This window comes from Orycteropus afer, unplaced genomic scaffold (assembly GCF_000298275.1).
Source record: "Orycteropus afer afer isolate SDZICR_OR568_19922 unplaced genomic scaffold, OryAfe1.0 scaffold00080, whole genome shotgun sequence".
Classification (NCBI taxonomy): domain Eukaryota; kingdom Metazoa; phylum Chordata; class Mammalia; order Tubulidentata; family Orycteropodidae; genus Orycteropus; species Orycteropus afer.
This window is the reverse complement of record NW_006921667.1, coordinates 5,031,935-5,050,802: the sequence shown is the minus strand read 5'-3', so window position 1 is coordinate 5,050,802 and position 18,868 is coordinate 5,031,935. Positions and strand designations below refer to the sequence as shown.

Genomic DNA, 18,868 nt, shown 5'->3' with positions numbered 1-18,868 from the left:
TATATGAAAAATGAGAATGAATAATGTCCCCACAGATAACAAAAATATTCCAGAAACACATGCCCACAAAACACATGCCCAAAATATAAAAATTTTAACCTAATATTTAATATTTAAAAATGAGCTGACATAAATTAACGAAATAATAAAAGATATAAAATAATAACAATTAGAAGACTTCAGAAAAGATGTGTCAAAACTCAGAAAATAACAAGAAATTAGAGGGGGAAATCATTTCCGAAGGAAGACTAAAATAGAAGAAACACAAAAGTAAATAAACACAACAGAAAATGCCTTAAAAGAGTTAGAAGATGAAATGGGTGTTCCAGAACATTTAATTGTGCTCGTGAGGAACCTGTGCATAGACCAAGAGGCAGTTATTCGAACAGAACAAAGGGATACTGCATGGTTTAAAATCATGAAAGGTATGCATCAGGGTTTATCTTTTCACCATACTTATCAAATCTTATGCTGAGCAAATAATCTGAGAAGCTAGACCATATGAAGAAGAATGCAGCATTAGGATTAGAAGAAGACTCATTAATAACCTGCAATATGCAGATGACACAACCTTGCTTGCTGAAAGTGAAGAGGATTTAAAGTATTCACTGATGAAGATCAAAGACTACAGCCTTCAGTATGGATTACACCTCAACATAAAGGAAAGAACAATACTCACAACTGGACCAGTAAGCAACATCATGATAAATGAAGAAAAGATTGAAGTTGTCAAAGATTTCATTTTACTTGGATCCACAGTCAACACCCATTGAAGCAGCAGTCAAGAAATCAAACTATATATTGCATTGGACAAATCTACTTCAAAAAAAATCTCTTTAAAGTATTAAGGAACCAAGATATCACTTTGAAAACTAAGGTGCACCTAACCCAAGCCATTATATTTTCAATCGCCCCATATGCATGTAAAAGCTAGACAATGAATAAGGAAGATTGAAGAAGAACTGATACATTTGAATTATAGTGTTGATGATAAATACTGACTATACCATGGACTGTCAGAAGAATGAATAAATATGTCTTGGAAGAAGTACAGCTGGAATGTGAGACTTCGTCTCTTGTACTTAGGTCATGTTATCAGAAGGGAGCAGTTCCTAGCAGTTCATGCTAGGTAAAGTAGAGGGTCAAAGAAAAAGAGAAAGGGATGGGCCTACACAGTGGCTGCAACAATGTACTCAAAAATAGCAATGATTGTGAAGATGGCTCAGGACTGGATAGTGTTTTGTTCTATTATACGTAGGGTCACTATGAGTTTGAAGAGACTAAATGGCACCTAATAACAACAATAGTAAAAGCCTAGATTTCCTTGAAAAAACTGTTGGTAGCATTATGGATGTTAATGGCAACTATGGTAAGAGCTCAGAAGGAATTGAGGAGAGCTATAGAGAAAGTCACTATCATCTTAGAGAATACATATGGTGCCAGCAATAGAATGTTGCTAGAAATGTAGACATTAAGTGTTCTTCTGGTGAGACTTTAAAAGAAAATTATGAACATGTTATTTGACAATGGAGGAAGGGTGATTTTTTTATGCAACAACAAAGAACTTGTCTGAATTATGTTCAAATGTTTAGTGGAAGATAGAAATTGTAAGTGATGAACGTGGAAACCTGGCTAATGAGATTTCTAAGCAAGAGCTTCAAGAGAACATGTGTTTCTCTTTGCTACTTACAATATGTGAAAGGAAAAAGATGTACTTTTAAAAATGATCTATGTAAAATGAAAACAAAACTTAAATATTTAGATAATTCTGTTTTACAAACTGAGGACATGTGTCCAGAATTTTTGCTAAGGACATGGCTACACAATGTTTTATTAAAGAGATTAAGCCCGTAACGGATGGACCTAACCAACTACCATAGCAGAAAACCCATTAGCTTAGACTGAAGGGACAGAGAAAGAACGAAAGGAAAGAATGCTATCTGTCTCTTGGAATTCTACAAGCAGGAAACAGGCCAAAAGTGCTATATTTGTTATCCTCCAAGAAAACAAGAGTATTTTGTTCTGTTGTACAGGGGGTCACTATGAGCAGAAAGTGGCTCAATAGCACCTAAAAACAACAACTAACATCCCTGGAGCAGCTCAGAGATGAACTCTTGGAAGGAGCATAGGAGGCAGAGTCTTCTTGGTTTCAAAGGCTAGGGCCACAGTCTCCTGGGTCTCACAGCCTCCTAGGTTTCAAGAGTTGACTCTTCACCAACTCAGTTCTGGAATGTGGGGCTGCCATCCAAGGCTGAGGGGATGGGGCTGCCAAGGTGGGGGGGTTACCACTCAGATGTACAAGGAGAATGGGGCTGCCCAAAGCCAAGGAAGCAGAGATGCTGTTACAATGGGCCTGGAAGGTAGAGCTGAAGCCCAGGCCAAGAGATATACACCTCAAATCTTAAGGGTGTGGGCAACACCCAGAGTTTGGAGGGCAGGGGCAGTGCCTAGATGGTCACAGAGAACAGAGGATCATTTTCAAGGCCTGACTGAGAACTGCTGTAAATTGTATTGCTGGGTTTTGAACTTGGTACTCATTATTCTTCTTTCCCTCTAATTTTTCCCATTTGCAATGAAAATGCCTATCTTGTGCCTGTGCCACCATTGTACTTTGGAAACAGATAACTTGTAATCTATATTTCACAGAGTCACAGATGAAGAAGAACTTTGCTCCAGGATGGAATACTTCTAAAGTCTCACTTATATTTGATTTAGATAATTCAAAAGATGAGATTTTGAACTTGGAGCTGATTAAAGGTTTTTGAGATGATGTGATGGGGTGAATGTGTTTTGCATGTGGGAAGAACATGAATTTTGGGGGGCCAAAGGGTGACCACCCTTTGTCATGGATTGAATTGTGTCCCCTAAATACATGTGTTGTAAATCCTAACCACTATGACTGTGAGCTCTCTTGTTATGTAAATGAGACAGGATTAGTATAGGGTACATCTTGAATTAATCTCTTTTGAGATATAAAAGAGATGGAACAAGCAAAGTGAGAGAAGCAGAGATGCGGGAAGAGAGATGCCAAGCCACATGAAGATTGCTCAGGAACAGAACATCAAAGGGATGAAGTTCTTCCTCTAGAGCTGACATAGAGAGAAAGACTTCCCACAGAGCTGGCACCCTGAATTCAGATTTCTAACCTTCTAAACTGTGAGAAAATAAATTTCTATTTGTTAAAGTTATACATTTGTGATATTTATGTTGTCACAGCAGCATTAGATAACTAAGGTATCCAGTAAGCCATGCTGGTGTTGAGCTTGAAAAGGCAGCAAGCTCACACATGGGGCTGAAAGTTGGGAGGATCAGAGAGGTGCAGTAACATGCCCAAGTAAAGTAGAGGCAGGTGGGAGGGGCAAGAGCAATGTTACGGAAAAGCCTAATGCTGGAAGCAAAGCTAGGATCTGGAAGAAGTAGAACCTAAGCTGTGTGGGAAATCAAGAGAGTGTGGCCCAGTAGGCACGGACATCAGGTGTCTTTGACTGAGCCTTAAATATGCAATAACAACTTTACATCTAGTAGTTCCTATACTCCCACTGTAATTTTTGGAGGTGCTGTCTTGTTAGATTCTCCAAGTAGACCTGAGACAAGGAATTGGGTCCATGATTTATTGAGGGGGTCATCCCAGGAAACACCCATAAGGAAGTGGAAAAGTGAGGCAGGGAAGGGAAGATGTCAGTAAAGAGTGTGTTATCAACATATTACCACTTTGGGCAACTGGAGCCAAGTCCCACTAGGGAGCTTTGGGAGACAGCGTGGAACACGCCCCTCCACATTTTGTTTAATTCCCTAGCACTTCTGGCCTGCTTCTCACTCATGTAAAAAGCTTCAGCCCCAGAACAAGCTCTGAGGCTGAGTGGGGATGTGGGAATGACATGCCCTGCCATAGTGGTGGCAGAGAGGGCAGGACCAGAGAACAATTGTCTGCTGCAGGCTATTACTTTCAGTCTCTCTACAAATGAAGAAACTGAGGTTCATAGAGGAGAAGGATCTGCCCAAGGCCACATGGCAAGGAAGTGCTGGAGCCCAGCCTGTGGGACCTAGGCCACAAGCTCCTTCCAAAGCCTGAGCTTCTCCTTCTGAGTTTTGAGTATAGCATTTGCAAAATTTTTGAGACTTACATGCTTTCTTCCTTCTAAAAATATAAAGATTTAAATAGGGTGGAGCTTTTCATTTTGACAGTGGTATCCTGTTTACTCAGCTCACAGAACACACTCTGGAGGAAGGAGGGTCACTGTCTTCAAATGCCTGAAAGGGCAAGAGGGGCCAAGTGGTTAGCTCTCACCCTGAATAGGGCCAGCTCTGTGGGTGTGTTGGAATCTGTAAACTGGGGAGGTGGGAGGGGTTGTAGGCTGGATACCCTTTCATTCACTAGCCTTTGGAGCTAGGCTGTCTGAGTTTGAATCCAAGATCAGACAGACCCTTACCATCTATCTTAGTTCTCTAGTTCTGCTATAACGGAAATACCACAAGTGGATATTAACAAACAGGAATTTATTCTCTTACAGTTTAGGAGGCTAGAAATTGAATTCAGTGTGCCAGTTCTAGGGGCTAGGTAAAAGCCCCTCAACCTTCAGTATCAACTCTTCCTCTTATTCCAGGCCCACTGGAGCTGGAAGCTTCTTCTGACTCATGCAGCTACTGGCTGCTGAGGCTGATAAACCCAGGATTGGCAGGTAAAATGGCACAATCCCGAGATTACAAGACAACACAGTAGGCCATTGGTTCAAGTTCAAGAACTGGAGATGGACTTGGCCAAATGTAGGATCCAGATGTGCCCAAAAGCTAGAGTCCTTTCTCAAAGTTTTGCCATATATACTGGAAGTAGGCCACACCCCAAAGGCAACTCCCCTTCGACTGATTAGGTGCTCACAACAGATTTCACTGTGAAGGTGATTACAATCTCATCATGGGGAATAACTACATCCAGCTGCCAAAACCCTCAAACCACAGCCCAGCCAAGTTGACAAACAACCTTAACTACCATACCATCTGTGTGATCTTAGACAAATTGCGTAACTTCTCTGTGGCTCAGTTTCATCATATGTAAATTGGGAATGGTAATAGAACTCACATTCTAGAGTTGTGAAAAATTAATGCAGTAATTCATGCAATGTGCTGAACAAGGCCTGGCACAGAGTGTGTGCTCAACAAATGCTCAGTCACTTCTGCCCTCCATGGGGCAGAGCCATATGAGAGGATGACTTTAGCATAAGCAATGGCCACCAAGTGAGACTGAAGCAAGGGTGCTGTGGGGACCTTGAAGAAGGGGCAGAAAAGACCTCACAAAGGCAGAGAGAGTCAAAGTAACTTCTTGTTTTTTTTCTTACTGTGGTGAAATTCACATAACATAAAATTAAACATTTTAGAGTGAACAATTAAGTGGCACTTAGTACATTCACAATGTTGCACAGCCATACCTCTATCTAGTTCCAGAACATTCTCATCACCCCAAACTGAAACCTCATATCCATTAAGTACTCACTTTCCATCCCCACTCACTACTTCCCCTGGCAACTGCCAACTTGCTTTCTCTCTCTGCAGATTCGCCTACTCTATTCTGAACATTTCATATAAATGGAAACATATGTGACCTTTTGTGTCTGTCTACTTTCACTCAGGATAATGCTTCTGGGGTTCATCCACGCAGCTTCATTCCTTTTTATGGCTGAATAATACTCCATTATAAACATAGACCACAGTTTGTTTATCCATCCATTGACAGACATTTGCTTTGTTTCAAAAGTGAGTTTTGAGGGTTGAGTAGGGGTTCACCAGTAGAAAAGGAGAAGTATAGTGAATATCCGTGTTGGGACGGAGTAGCTACCCTGCACCTTCATACTTGGGAGGGAGCTCACAGTGTAGAGTCCTTGGGTGGAAGCTCACACTGGGTGCTCAGAATCCTACTTCCTAGAGAAGCTAAAATAACCAGATTTTGGTTTACCCAACAAGACACTACTGCCTGGGACTCTGAAGCTTAATATTTGAGATCAGGGGTACAGCAGGATACTGGCCAGATTATGTTGCATGTCCAGACTCTATAGCTGCTTTGGCTCTGGAGAGCTCTCTCATCAACTCCGTAAACCCTGAAATTGAGCCAAAAAATCCTCTTTACCTATGGTTTATTTACCTATGGTGGAAAGAATTGGTCTGTTGCTTGCAACCAAGAATCCTGAGGGGAATTTCCACAGAAGGACTAGAGTGAGGAGCAATGGGAAAGGGTGATTGCCCAAGGGGCCTTGGTCCTTACCCCTCCTGCGAGGCCCTGTACCCAATGTCCTCTCTCCCCTCTTCCAATCTTTTCTTGTAGAGCAACTCATTGAGCCTCCCACTCCCATCCCAAGGAGATGAACTGTGCTGGGGCCTCCCCACTCCATTTCTCAATCAACAGCAAGCCCTGGGAGAAGTGGTGATTGCTGCAGGTCACTCACGGACAGAGGGGTCAAGTGGGCTCACATGGAGGGTCCGGGCACCTGGCCAGACTCTGTCTTTGCTCCAGTCAGGGGCCCAGAGACCCCAAGAAAGGCAGGTCTGTCCTTGTCTGTCACAGCAGTTCCTGAAATCTTACAGTCCCAGAACAGGCTCCAATCTAAGACTAAAGTTTCAAAGGCCAAGCCCATTTTGCCACAGACATGTGCCCGCAGGGGACCTACAGGGGAGGTGGGGTACAGGTTTGGTTTAAAGGCAACTGTGGAAAGAATGGATTTGAGGCACAGAGAACACACTGCCTGAGGCTCACTATTTACTCTCTAGGACAGACTCAGACAAGGATAGACTCATTAAATTGAGCACCTGCTATGTGCCAGGTCCTTGAGGGACCTTTGCACTCTACAAGGTTTCAGTCAATTCACCCACAACTCTGTGATCAGTGTTGTCAGTCCAATTGCATTAGGTGAGGAAGTTAAGCCTCAGAGAATACTCTGACATCTTGAAGATCATAAAACCCAGACTCAGGACTGTTTGACCCAAGAGAGAAGAATGGGACAGGGTAAAGAATACAACTTCACACAGTAAGGCAGAGGACAGGAGTGACATTGGAGTAGGGTTTTGAAGGCAAGAAAGCATGTCTGGCATTCCAGACAGAAGTTCTTGTTATGCCTAAGGCACTTGACTGCTAACTAGAAGGCTGGCGGTTCAAACCCACCAGCCACTCCTCAGAAAGAAGGTTGGGCAATCTACTTCCATAATGATACTGCCTCAGCAACCCAAGGAGGGGTCGCTATGAGTCAGTCAAACTCAACGGCACATAACAACAACAACAAATCAGACCCTAGCTCCCACTTAAAACCTTCCCATGACTTCCCTTCACCCTGAAAATAAAGTCTACAGTCTACCGTGGCCTTCAGGGCCCTGTGGGGTCTGCCTTTGCACAAGCTGTCCCTTTCATCCAGATGTGCTTGCTCCATCTCTTCACTTATTAGTTCCTGCTCCTTCTGCCTCACCCTCATCCCCCAATGGAGACTTCTGAGGCTGCTATCTTATCCCTCCTCAGCATATCACCCTGGCCACTACTCACCATGGGCCCCCATCATGTGTACCCTTCTTCACAGGTCTGAGCAGAGTTTATAATCCTTAACACTCTGCATTCACAAGGGGGCAAAACTGTTTCTTGGGGTCAAAAAATTCATAGACACTACAATTATCTGTAGCTTACTCTTGCAAGGCCCTGTACCCAATGTCCTCTACCTGGCAAAATCTTACTCCTTGGTATTAGTATCTCTTGTTAGGGAGAAATTAAAATAAAGTAAAAGAATTTAATTACTTGATTAAAATTAATTACTTGATTTTAGTTAAATGGAATTTAATATTCAATTAAACATTCAATTTCACTTAGCTTTTCTCCTTAGGGAGTGATCAGGAGGAAAGGCAGAGAAACTGTTTTAAGCACTGTGAATTTGTATATGTTGTGTCTTTTGCCTTCACTGAATGTGCCAAGAGCAGGCCAGGGCTGAGTCCAGGTCTCTCTCCAGTTCTAGAATGGTGCCTGGAGCACAGGAGATGCTCAGATGGCACTGCTCTATGCCAGACCCTGTGGCGAACCACCCAGACATAGCCCTATTGTAGAGCGTTCATGCTGGGTGTCTTTCCCCCTGGGTCTGTGGGCAGTGGGGAGCCATTAAGGGTTTGGGAGCTGGAAAAAGGGAAAACTTTCTAGGCCTGTGCACAGAGCAGCTCCTCCACCCTCAAGCAGAGATTTTGGCTGCCTCCCCAGGTCTCTTCCTCCCCGCCCCCACCCCCCAGACCAAATGTAGCCTAGGGCAGGAATAGAGCCTCCCATTCTTTCCCAAGGCCCCCAGAGGGATAGGTGCTGCTAAACCAGTATTGGCAGGTAGCTCCCTAGGCTGCTGTGCAGAACCTCAGCCAGGGATGGAGGTAGGGGAAGGACACCTAGGGGTTAGGGCTTCCCTGTAACTACTAGCTCACTCCCCAGGTGATCTCGCGCAGGGGCTGAGCCTTGCTGAGCCTCTAACCTCCAAATGAACCCAGGCCTTTGACGCTCTGGCCACCCTGGGTTGAACAAGTGGGCTCCGATAAACATATTCAGCTGGGTTCTATAGAGACCCTCCCGCTAGGCTTCCAAAGGGAAGCACAGTAGCTGTCACAAGAGGCAGAGAAACAAGCACTCAGGGTGAGCTGCAGTTTACACGGGTCCCTCCCTGCAGGACCACAGAAAGCAGAACCTAAACAAGGAGATGGAGCTCAGATCCAGGCCAGGAAGCACATCTGGAAGGGAGTCAGCAGGGTAAGGTGTGAAAGCAGAGGCTGGCTGGTCCCCGTGAGTATGGCAAGGGAGGGGTCTGTGCTTCAGGCAGAGGGTTGGTCAGATGCTAGTAAGTCCCTGCTGAACGTTAGTGAGGAGGTGACATGAGCTTGCCTGCCCAGCCAGAGTAATAGCCTGAGACAGAGCTGAAGATGAAGCTACTTGTCTGGTCCCCATCTCTCACCTTGGGCCAGAGTGACTCAGACAGATTTTCAAACTGGAATATAAAGGGAAAAACCTTAATCACAGTTGCTGGGATTGCTGTCCTGAAATAAACAGTTGCCAATTCAGTGGCAGAGGACTTTCTTGGAACCGTGCCCTGAACTTGCCCTCAGAAAGGCAGGCTAGGCTACCAACATGGAAAGGGGCCCTCAATTCAGAGCTCAGTTCCCAGCTTCGGTGCTGCTTGCCCTGTGGCTTTGATCTGGCCCTATCCCTTCTCAGAGGTGCAGGGTGTATGCACTGCAGGATGCTGGATTACATCAGTGTAATAAAGGGGTTAGCTTGCCCCTGGAGCACCCTTCCAGGATAACACCCCAGAATAAGTAGGATACAACTTCCTAAGCTCTGACACAGTCCTGGCAGGGCCTGACTCTTGGGGCCTGCTGCTTGGTTTCTGCGCTGGGATGTGGGCTGAGGGGCAATTTTCCCATACCCACTCTGTCCACTGTGTCACCGAGCACTCACAGGTAGGGGAGGCAGGTATGGACAAGGATTTCGACAACAAGCTAGGTGGCCATGAACTCAATGAAGAAAAGATAGAGTGGTTGGGAGCCTTAGAGGAAGTGGTATCTGAGAGGAACATTAGCCAGTTGGGGGCCGTGTCCTTGACGCACATCGTGGGTGAGGCTAAGAGTGTGTGTGTGTGTGTGTGTGTGTGTGTGTGTGTGAAGTTGGGAAGTCATGGAGGCCTGGGTGGTGTAAATTAATGGGAGGCCTTGACTGAGGCAGGTGGGAGCCACAGCAGGGTTTTGAGGAGAGACCTGAGCTGATACTCCCTGACCTCTAGAAGCAAAGTCACCAAATCCTCCCTCCCTCTAAGGCTGACTCCCTGCTCTGACCAGGTTTGTCTGCTGCATTTTTAATGCTGCCTGGTGAGGACGCTCATGGCTAGAATGGAAGCTGACTGACCATGAGTCTTTACCCTGTCAGTCCAGAGATTCACTAATCCCAGTCTGGAACAGGTATCTCCCTACCCATGCTGCCTGGTGGGAAATGGAAACATTCTGCCTCAGCAAAGGAGCCTGGTTAGTCCCTGTCCTCTGCACCCCCACCCCAGGGCCTGGGAACACAGAGAGAGCCCTGCCACTTGAGGCAAGGATTGTGGCAAGGGGAGCTTCACTGAGATCATGGGCTTTATAAATTGTCCAAGGCCTTATAAATATAAAGTGGTCTGCACAGTCTGGCTTCCCCCAATCAATGCCTGAACATCCCTTATAAACACTGAAGGTCCCATGCATGGTGACCGGCTAGTGAACACCAGTGTCCACTGTGATATGTAAACTGTAGACAAATTTGCAAACTACAAAGTACTTTCTGTCAAGTGCTTGGCAAACAGTAAACTACTTGCAAACTATTAAGTACTTTGAAATTGTGTAGAGTGCTCTGCAAACTGTAAATTATTGTGTAAACTGTGCTTTGTAAACTGTAAAGTGCTTTGTAACTGGAAAGTCCCTTGTAAACTGTAGAGTGACTTGTAAACTATAGTGTTTTGCAACTGTAGTGCTTTGCAAATTGTAGAGTACTTTGCAAATGATAAAGCACTTTGTAAACTGTAGAGAAATTTGCCAGATGTAAAGGGTTGTGCCCCTGTGAGAACCTGTGGATGAATCTGGCCTTAGGCCCTGTCACCCTACGCTAGGAGGGCTGCAGGCTCCAAGCTGCCTCCGCATCCCCAAGGGACGAGTAGGCCAGTGGGCTCGGATGCAGGGGCGCAGTGGAGCCACAGCACAGGCACTTTCTCCCTTCCAAAATATTCAGTCCCTATCCTCACCTTGAATAAACAAATTTGTCTTTCAAGCACAGTCAGAATGCTCCTTAGAAGTGAGAATTGCCAAACTTCCTCTCTCTTACTTTGGTCATGTTATCAGGAGGGACCTGGAGAAGGATATGATGATTGGTAAAGGAGGTCCACGAAGAAGAGGAAAATCCTCACCTAGATGGATTGACACTGGGTGCAACAGTGGGCTCAAGCGCAACGATGATTGTGAGGATGGCACAGAACGAGGCAGTGTTTTGTTCTGTTGTAGAGTCGCCATGAGTCGGATTTGACTGGACAGCACCTAACAATACCCTCACATCCCACCCCACCCCCACTTGTGGCTGTCTCCGGCTATCTCCCACTCTCCGACAATGGCTGGCTCTGCAGAGCCCAGAACTAGCTCTCTGGGGCGGGGCTCGGGCGGCGCTCCCGGGAATGCGGTCAAGGTCGGGGCTCTGTCGCCCCCTGGCGGCCGCAGGGGGAGAAGACCGAGGCCGCGCCCTCGGACTGGGGTTAGGATAGGGTGTGCACACTGCAGGACGCTGGATTCGCTCGCTCCCACACCACTCTAGGAAAATTATGCTTGCTCCAGTAGTCTGGCACTATTTTAGGCCTGACTGATCCCGATTCTCACGGGGCACAATGGCAGTTCAAACTCTGCCCAGATAAAGCAGGTTAATGGACTGGAAGAGTTGGGAATGAGGCTGAGCGAGTGTGGTCAGGGAAGACTTGCAGAGAAGGCAACAATTGAAAAACAGAACGGTGATGGGGTGCCAGCCACAGACAGATATGCAGTGGGGGCAGGAGAGGAGAGGGGAAGGCATTTCAGGCAGAGGACACAGCCAGTCAAAAGCCCTGTGGTGAGAGCAAACCTTCATGAAGGAGGGTGGGGGTCAAATGCCCATTGCATTCTCTGAACCAGAGAAGGGTTGTTCACAGGCAGAAGCATGTCCCAGCTACGGACCGTGTGGAGGCAAGAGCCAGATTTGCTTCTGGCTGAGGGTGAGAGGACTGGTGGGCAGAGGCAGAGAAGAACAGGCCCTCATGGGAATCCATGCCCCATGTCTGATGAGGGACATTGGAGCCTTTCACTCAGATCTTGAGATGAGGTTGGGCAACACCTCTGACACACACTCCACCAATGGCCTGTGATTGGCTTTAGGATGAGTAAGTGACCATTTCCCAGCAAATGAGAGCAGCCCTGGGACTTGGGCTATAGTGCTGACCCCATTTGCTGAGCTGGTGGGTACCAGGGGTCCTGACTTGTTCTCATGAGGGAAGAGTGAAGCTGAGCCTAGGAAAAAACAGCTATAATGGACACAAATTCTTCAGGACATTAACTGGGCCCTGCATTCAACTATGCCTGAAGCCAAACACAGTTCTGCTTACTGACCAAATAAATGCCCTACTGCATCAGTCTGATGAAGCAGGGTTTCTAGCTCAGCACAGGCCTCAAGGATTGTAGAGCCAGACTGAACCCTGACAAGGGGGTCTAAATACAGCTGCCCCACCCTCCTCAGAGCCCTCTCCAGGGTACATGTCCTGTCCCCACGCCTCACTTTCTCTATCTGTGGCAAGGAACAAGATGCCATCTCCAAGAACACTTTGTACCCTTGTCTGTACTTTTCAGATGAGGGAATGGGCTCAGATTTGCCCACAGAAATGGGCTCAATAGTGGAGCTGGAGTTCAGTCTGGACCTCTCTGATGCCAAAGCCTTCCCTGGCTTCATCTTGCCCCACAGCCCTCATGCTCTCACACCAACTCCATGGGCTTCCTTCAGTGCCTCAGGGCTTTTGCACATATATACATAAAATCACCTGAGGATCTTTTAAAATTTAGATTCTGATTCAGTATATCTGGGGCAGAAATGCAAATTATCAGCAAGGGAACAAACTAGAACAAATCAGTCTGAAGCCCTGCTTTCTCACACCAGGTTTCTCATGTTGCCCCCATGTTGTTGTTGTTGTTGTTATGTGCCGTCGAGTCGGACCCAACTCATAGAGACCCCTCCTTGGGTTGCCGAGGTGGTATCACTACGGAAGTAGATTGCCCAACCTTCCTTCCAAGGAGTGGCTGGTGGGTTTGAACCGCCTGCCTTCTGGTTAGCAGCCAAGTGCCTTAAGCACTGTGCTATCAGAGCTCCTACGTGCCCCCATAACAACCAGAAATTTCCCTCCATGATCACTCTGAAGTCAAATGGTCTGGGTGCAAATCCCCCTAATTCTAGCATTGTCCCTGACAAGCTCTGTGGCTCTGGGGAAGTTACTTCACTCTCTGGGCTTGTTTCCCACCTGTCTACTAGGAATGAGAACATTACCACCCAGAGTAGTTGTAAGCACTAAGTGTGGTGAAAGCATGAGGCACTGGGCGTAACAGCTGGTGCATCAGCCATTCTGTATCTAGCATGACCACTCTGCTTGTGACTGGGGACTGAGTATGCCAACCAGTTCTGGCTCCCAGATGGCTCTGAATACAGTACCCCATCATAGCCCTCTGGGAGCCTGTGTTTCCTCCTCCTGGTCAGTGGCCCCTTCTCCTAGTCATACTGCCCAGGCCCTGCCCCTGGGTAATAACATCTTCTGAGGCCACACATATTCCCAAAGAAAGGAAAGACTGGTTGGTCACTGTCTCACATAGTCTCACACAACCTTTTGTCCCACCTTTTTTTTTTTTTTTTTAAATTAAAACAGCAACCAGGCAACTACTCCAACCAGTCAGGAAGATCCCAGAATGAGCAGTCCTTTCTGCAAAAAAAAGAGATTTAAGGGAAAAAAAGCAACAATAAGTCCATAGCCCCAGTAAAGCAAGTCCCAATAGACTGAATTGGACGGCACCCCAAGGGCGGAGGTGGTAGGCCTGGCCCGCTGGTCCCCTATGGGGCAAGAGAGAAGCGATGGGCTCTAAACCATGCAAGAAAAAAAACAGCCAAACCTACAAAGCAAAAGAAACAACCAACAGAGGATAAATTTAAAAAAAAAAAAAAAAAAGGTGAAACGATGCACCCCAGAGGTGGTGGGTGGTCAGCAACTGTGTGCCCTGCAAGGCCTTGTTGGCCAGTGCTGGGTGAAGGCCTTGGGCAGCTCCTGGAATCTCAGGTGATGCGCATGGCTCATCCCTCTGTTGTGTCCCTCCACTGATGCTGGGCCAGCAGGTCTGGCTACCCTGGGCCAAAGTGTGCAAAGTCCATTTAGTCAAAAGATAAAAAAATATACAACTCAGTGGCATCTGGGGCCAAGCTGGTACAGCAGCTGTCTACACAGGCTGCAAGGGGCAACAATGTCCAGTGGGGATGCCTAGAGCCCCAAAAGGGAGCTTCAACTGAACATCCAGTCCCCTTCAATTCCAGGGTCTTGGGGGCTGGAGACGTAGGGTCCTTGGAGCAGCAAAGGCAGAGGCACTGGTGGGGCCAAGGTCCCAGGGCCCAGCTGGGTGTCCCCGATGGACTGGTTCTTTGGCACCTGGGAAGATGGTCTATGGCAGAGCCAGGTGCAAAGAGTCCCCCAGCTCCTCTGGGCACCCCAAGGCCAAGTGGCAGTAGCTTATGGATGTAGGCCAGCCCTACCCCAGCAGAGAGAGGCTGAGGTGCTCTGAGGGTTAAGGGGTCCAAGGCCCCACCCTTATGAGTCTTCCCCCAGGATCTCCTTCACGAATGCAGCAATGTCCGTCTTCTTGGTTTTGTGCAAGGTGAAGAAAGGGTGCTCCTAGGGGTCAGAGAAGGAGGCAGTCACTGTGGGTAGGGATGAGGGAAGCTAGACCAGTCCCTGCTTGTTCTTGTGGCCCAAGATGGGCAAATGGCTATTCCTTCTAGGACCTCTACCCTCAAAGCCCACCCTGACTGTTGGAGACAGGGTTTGGGGCTCTCCCTTGGCCTGCTTGCGGTCACCCTCATGAAAGTGAGGCCTCCAGCCAAACTAAGCTACTCACTTTTGTCCACACATGCCAGCCCTCTGGAACTTTCTACCATTCCTTTCATCAGTGAGTAACCCTTCTTTATCCTTCCAGGCACAGTTCAAATGGCATCTCCTCTGTGAAGCTTTCCCTGATGCCTCTGAGTAAACCACTTCGCCTCCCCTTTAGCCCCTCCATATTCCCTGCCCCAGGATTGCTCTCTGCAGGACCTGGTGTGGGGCAGAAAGCCCAATGGTGTATGAGTAAATGAATGACTAGGACATAAATGAGTTAATGAAGGTGCCCACTTCTGGGCACAGGGTCAGGCCTTCTCTCCAGAGATACCAAAAGAGAGCAGGCAGAGTGTCAGCCCCCACTCACCATCAGTTCCAGGTAGCTCATGCGCTCCATGGGGTTCTTCCTCAGGCTAGAAAAGAACAGGGTAGGCTAAGGCTGAGAGATACAGAGGAAGGGAGTCCAGCATCCCCAGGCAGACTGGCCTAGCCCCTGACTGGGCATGAACAGAACTACAATTGCTTCCAGGCTCAAAAAGGGAAAGGGGGAACAATTCTGGGGGCTCCCGAGGTATGGTGGCAAGTGGAGTCCATGGGTGCAAATTAAAGAGACTTGGGATAAGTTTCTTCACCTCCCTAGGCCTTAGTTTCCTGTCTCTAGGGAACTTCCAAAGGCCCTTCTGATAATGAAATACTATATATGTATAATAAGACTCAAGGCCTTTAATCTGAAGAGGAAATTTCTTGAGAGAGGGGAGGCCCCAAGTAAAGCAGGTCAGGATGGCCAATGACTGCTTGGCTCATTTGTCTTCAGTCTTTCTTATTTTCTAGAAAGAGTAATTGAGGCTATGAAGTGTACTTTATGTGTCTCTCTGCATACAACACATAGATGTTTGCATTTCGTATTCTCATTGTTTTTTTACTTCTAGTTGTAATTTTATTTTATAACATCCTTAACCCAAGAGTTATTTAGAAGAATTCCTTTTTAATTTCCAGGTAGCTTTTCTTTATCTAGTTTTATTTCATCATCATCAAAGAACACTGCCTATGTGATTTACCTCTGGGGAATTTATTGATATTTCCTTTGGAAGCTCAAGCAGCACTGGTAGCAACATGGTTAAAATATTGAGCTGCTAACCAAAAGGCTAGAGGTGCAAACCAGTTGCTCTATGGGAGAAAAATGACGCAGTCTGCTTCTATGAAGATTTATAGTCTTGGAAACCCTATGGAGCAGGTCTACTCTAAGTCTCTATGAGTCAGAATCAACTTGAAAGCAGTGGGTTTGGTTTTTGGGTTTTTGGAAGCTCAAACACAATTAATGTTCCTAAGAGTCCTATGGTTATTCTTTAATTTGGCACAAAAGTCTGAATGTCAATGAGAGCAAACTTGTATGTTATTCAAATCATCCATATACTCTTATTTTGGTCTACCTAGTCTGTCCATGGGAGCTCTGGTAGCATAGTGCCTAAGGCACTTGACTGCTAACCAGAAGGCCAGCGGTTCAAACCCACCAGCCACTCCTCGGAAGCAAGGTTAGACAATCTACTTCCGTAGTGATACTGCCTCGGCAGCCCAAGGAGGGGTCGCTATGAGTCGGGTCTGACTAGACGGCACATAACAACAACAACAACAGTCTGTCCATAGGAGCTCTGGTAGCATAGTGCCTAAGGCACTTGACTGCTAACCAGAAGGCTGGCGGTTCAAACCCACCAGCCACTCCTCAGAAGGAAGATGGGGCAATCTACTTCTGTAGTGATACTGCCTCGGAAACCCAAGGAGGAGTCGCTATGAGTCGGGTCTGACTCAATGGCACATAACGACAACAGTCTGTCCATTGCTGGAAGGATATTAAAGTTTCATACAGGACCAGAGTTTTGTCAAATTTCTCTTATATTCTAACAATTTCTGCCTTATACATTTCAATAACATGTTGTCTTGGGGTGTGTTGTTAAGAGAGAAGGGCACTGGGCAGGGGTGCAGATTAGAGCCTGGGGAGAACAGGAAACTTACCACTGAGCAGTGAAGTCCACAAACTCAGGGGAGAAATGATCAGCTGGAAGCTGGGGGGACGGCTCCTCTACCACCTGCTTCAGCTGCTGGAACGGGGTCCCCCAGGACTCATAGGGGAACCGTAAGATGGCCATCTCAATCTGTAGAGGGACAGTGCACTGAGGTCAGCACGGCCCTGGGCATCAGATGCACTCACCCTGTACCTGAATATGGAGTACAGGGCATTGTGGGGACCTGCCCACCCTGGACTGGCTCTCAGGAGCTAGGCTGCCACATAATCCAAGGAGCTGCCTTGGCTGACTTTTCCAATACAACAACAGCATCAGACCAAAGATGAAAGCGAGGCTGCCAGTCTGTACCTCCTCTGACCCAGCTTGAGCAATTTGGCCTATGGTGCAAGCCTTATGTCATATGTGGCCACTTTCTCCATCATGTGCTTTAAACCACTCTGAAGTGGGAAGGTTTAAGTAAAACCCCAGGTTCTAACCCAATGGGTTTTCTAACTGGAATAGTAGAGGATCTGGCATTGCTGGACTGCCTCTGGTAGGCAGCAGTCAGCAGAACCCTCAGCAGGGTACTCATTCTACTAGCCACAAAACACCTTCTTCCCAATTTCTCCCCGATACAGACAGTATCTGCTGTCATTTACTTGAGCCATCTTTTTTTGTTGTTCTTGTTTTACTGTGATTTGGGTGAAAGTTTACAGAACATATTCACCTTCCATACAGCAGCTCACGTACACTTTGTTGCATGACATTGACCGTAATCTCCCACAATGCAATAGCTCAAAAGTGAGCTCTTCCTCCACCTCTTCCCTGTGTCCTTCCCTCCCATGCCCTCCTGCCCCTCAAGCTGTCTCCCTGTACATACACAGCCCTTTTATTCTCCTATGATTGATCTCTCCAAGGAGTGTATCTACCTGATGTAAATGTTCAGCTCATATGCCTATCTTTTGTTTGGCTGGAAGGCACAGGAGTGGGTTCAATTTCAGACCTGAAGAGCAGCTAGAGGCCATAGTCTCAGGGGTTCCACGAGACTCTAACACAGCAGGAAACCTGGTCTCTTTTTTTCTAATGATTTTGAGTTTTATTCCACATTGTTCTCCCATTCTATCCAGGATCTCCTACATGGATCACCCTTCAAGTGGTTGACAGTGATAGCTGGGCACCGTCTAGTTCTTCTGGTCTCATAGTCGTATAAGCTGAGCATCACATGGTGTACCAGTCCTCTGGACTAATTGTTTTAATGCATCCCTGGTTTTCTTCATTCTTCCTTGCTCTGGATGAGGAGAGACCCACTGTTGCATCTAGACAGCCACTTGCAAGCTTTTAAGATCCCAGTCGCTACTCGCCAAAGTAGGATGGGGAACAATGTTTTTGTGTAGTATGTAATGCCAACTGAGTTTGATGTCCCCTGAGACCGTGGTCCCGAGCACATGGGTCCAACTACTTGCTCCCTTCTGGGTAGTGGGCTGTGATGAGCCGCCATTTTAAATGAGGATGCAGAAAGGAAGTCAAATGACTTTAATATGCATATCTCCCATCACAGTCATAGAAAAACTGTTAAGGAGTTCCGATAAGATTGCAGAATAAGCAGAAAGACTGCACAGACCCTCTTCAACAAAGAAAAGGAGAACCAATTAACACAGATACAGAAGATAATCTTGGACCCCTGAGTCTTGAAGGGAAGGATATAGAAGTGGACTAATCTCCAACTAGCAGGAGAATTTGCATGAAAACACCAAAAAAGGAGACATACAGAGCTGCAGTCTGGCAGCAATCCTGACGGCACAGACAGCTTGGATATTGCCGAGTGGTGGTAGGACCTAAGAATTGGCCTAAAAATTGGCCCTGCTAGCCAGGGACTGCATGGAGAACTGTTCTGATGGCTGGGGAATAAAAGGGGAAGCAGCAAAGAGGAAGGCAGGCTGAGTTGTAGGCTCTTGTCTGGCCAGAGGGTGCAGGCATTTTGAATGTTTACAAGCAGCTTGACCATTTTGGATATTTAAAGCAAGTGCATTCTCCCAGATTCCAGGGACTTAAGAACAGGCTCCACTTGCTGGGAACTCCAAGGACATTCCAGACCCGGACGACTAGAAAGGTGCAACATCCCCCTTGTTACTCTTATATCCCATACCCTCTTGGTGAACAAAGGTGCAGCCATCCCTCACTCTCACCCACTTTCTGGGATGGCAGGAATTTCATTCCAGT

The 18,868-nt window shown here is 46.8% G+C and overlaps 1 protein-coding gene across 1 annotated transcript in view; it reads right to left on the bottom strand.

Moving 5' to 3' along the window:
* Positions 1-14,363: 14,363 nt before the first annotated feature.
* MAP2K3 (mitogen-activated protein kinase kinase 3) overlaps positions 14,364-18,868 on the bottom strand; it is a 44,702-nt gene continuing 40,197 nt past the window's right edge. Inside the window, exons 10-12 of the mRNA XM_042781031.1 lie at positions 16,659-16,798; positions 15,016-15,061; positions 14,364-14,447 (exon numbers count right to left, since the gene is read on the bottom strand). Of these exons, the coding sequence (XP_042636965.1) occupies positions 14,364-14,447; positions 15,016-15,061; positions 16,659-16,798 (270 nt within the window). The remainder of the gene's footprint in view (positions 14,448-15,015; positions 15,062-16,658; positions 16,799-18,868) is intronic.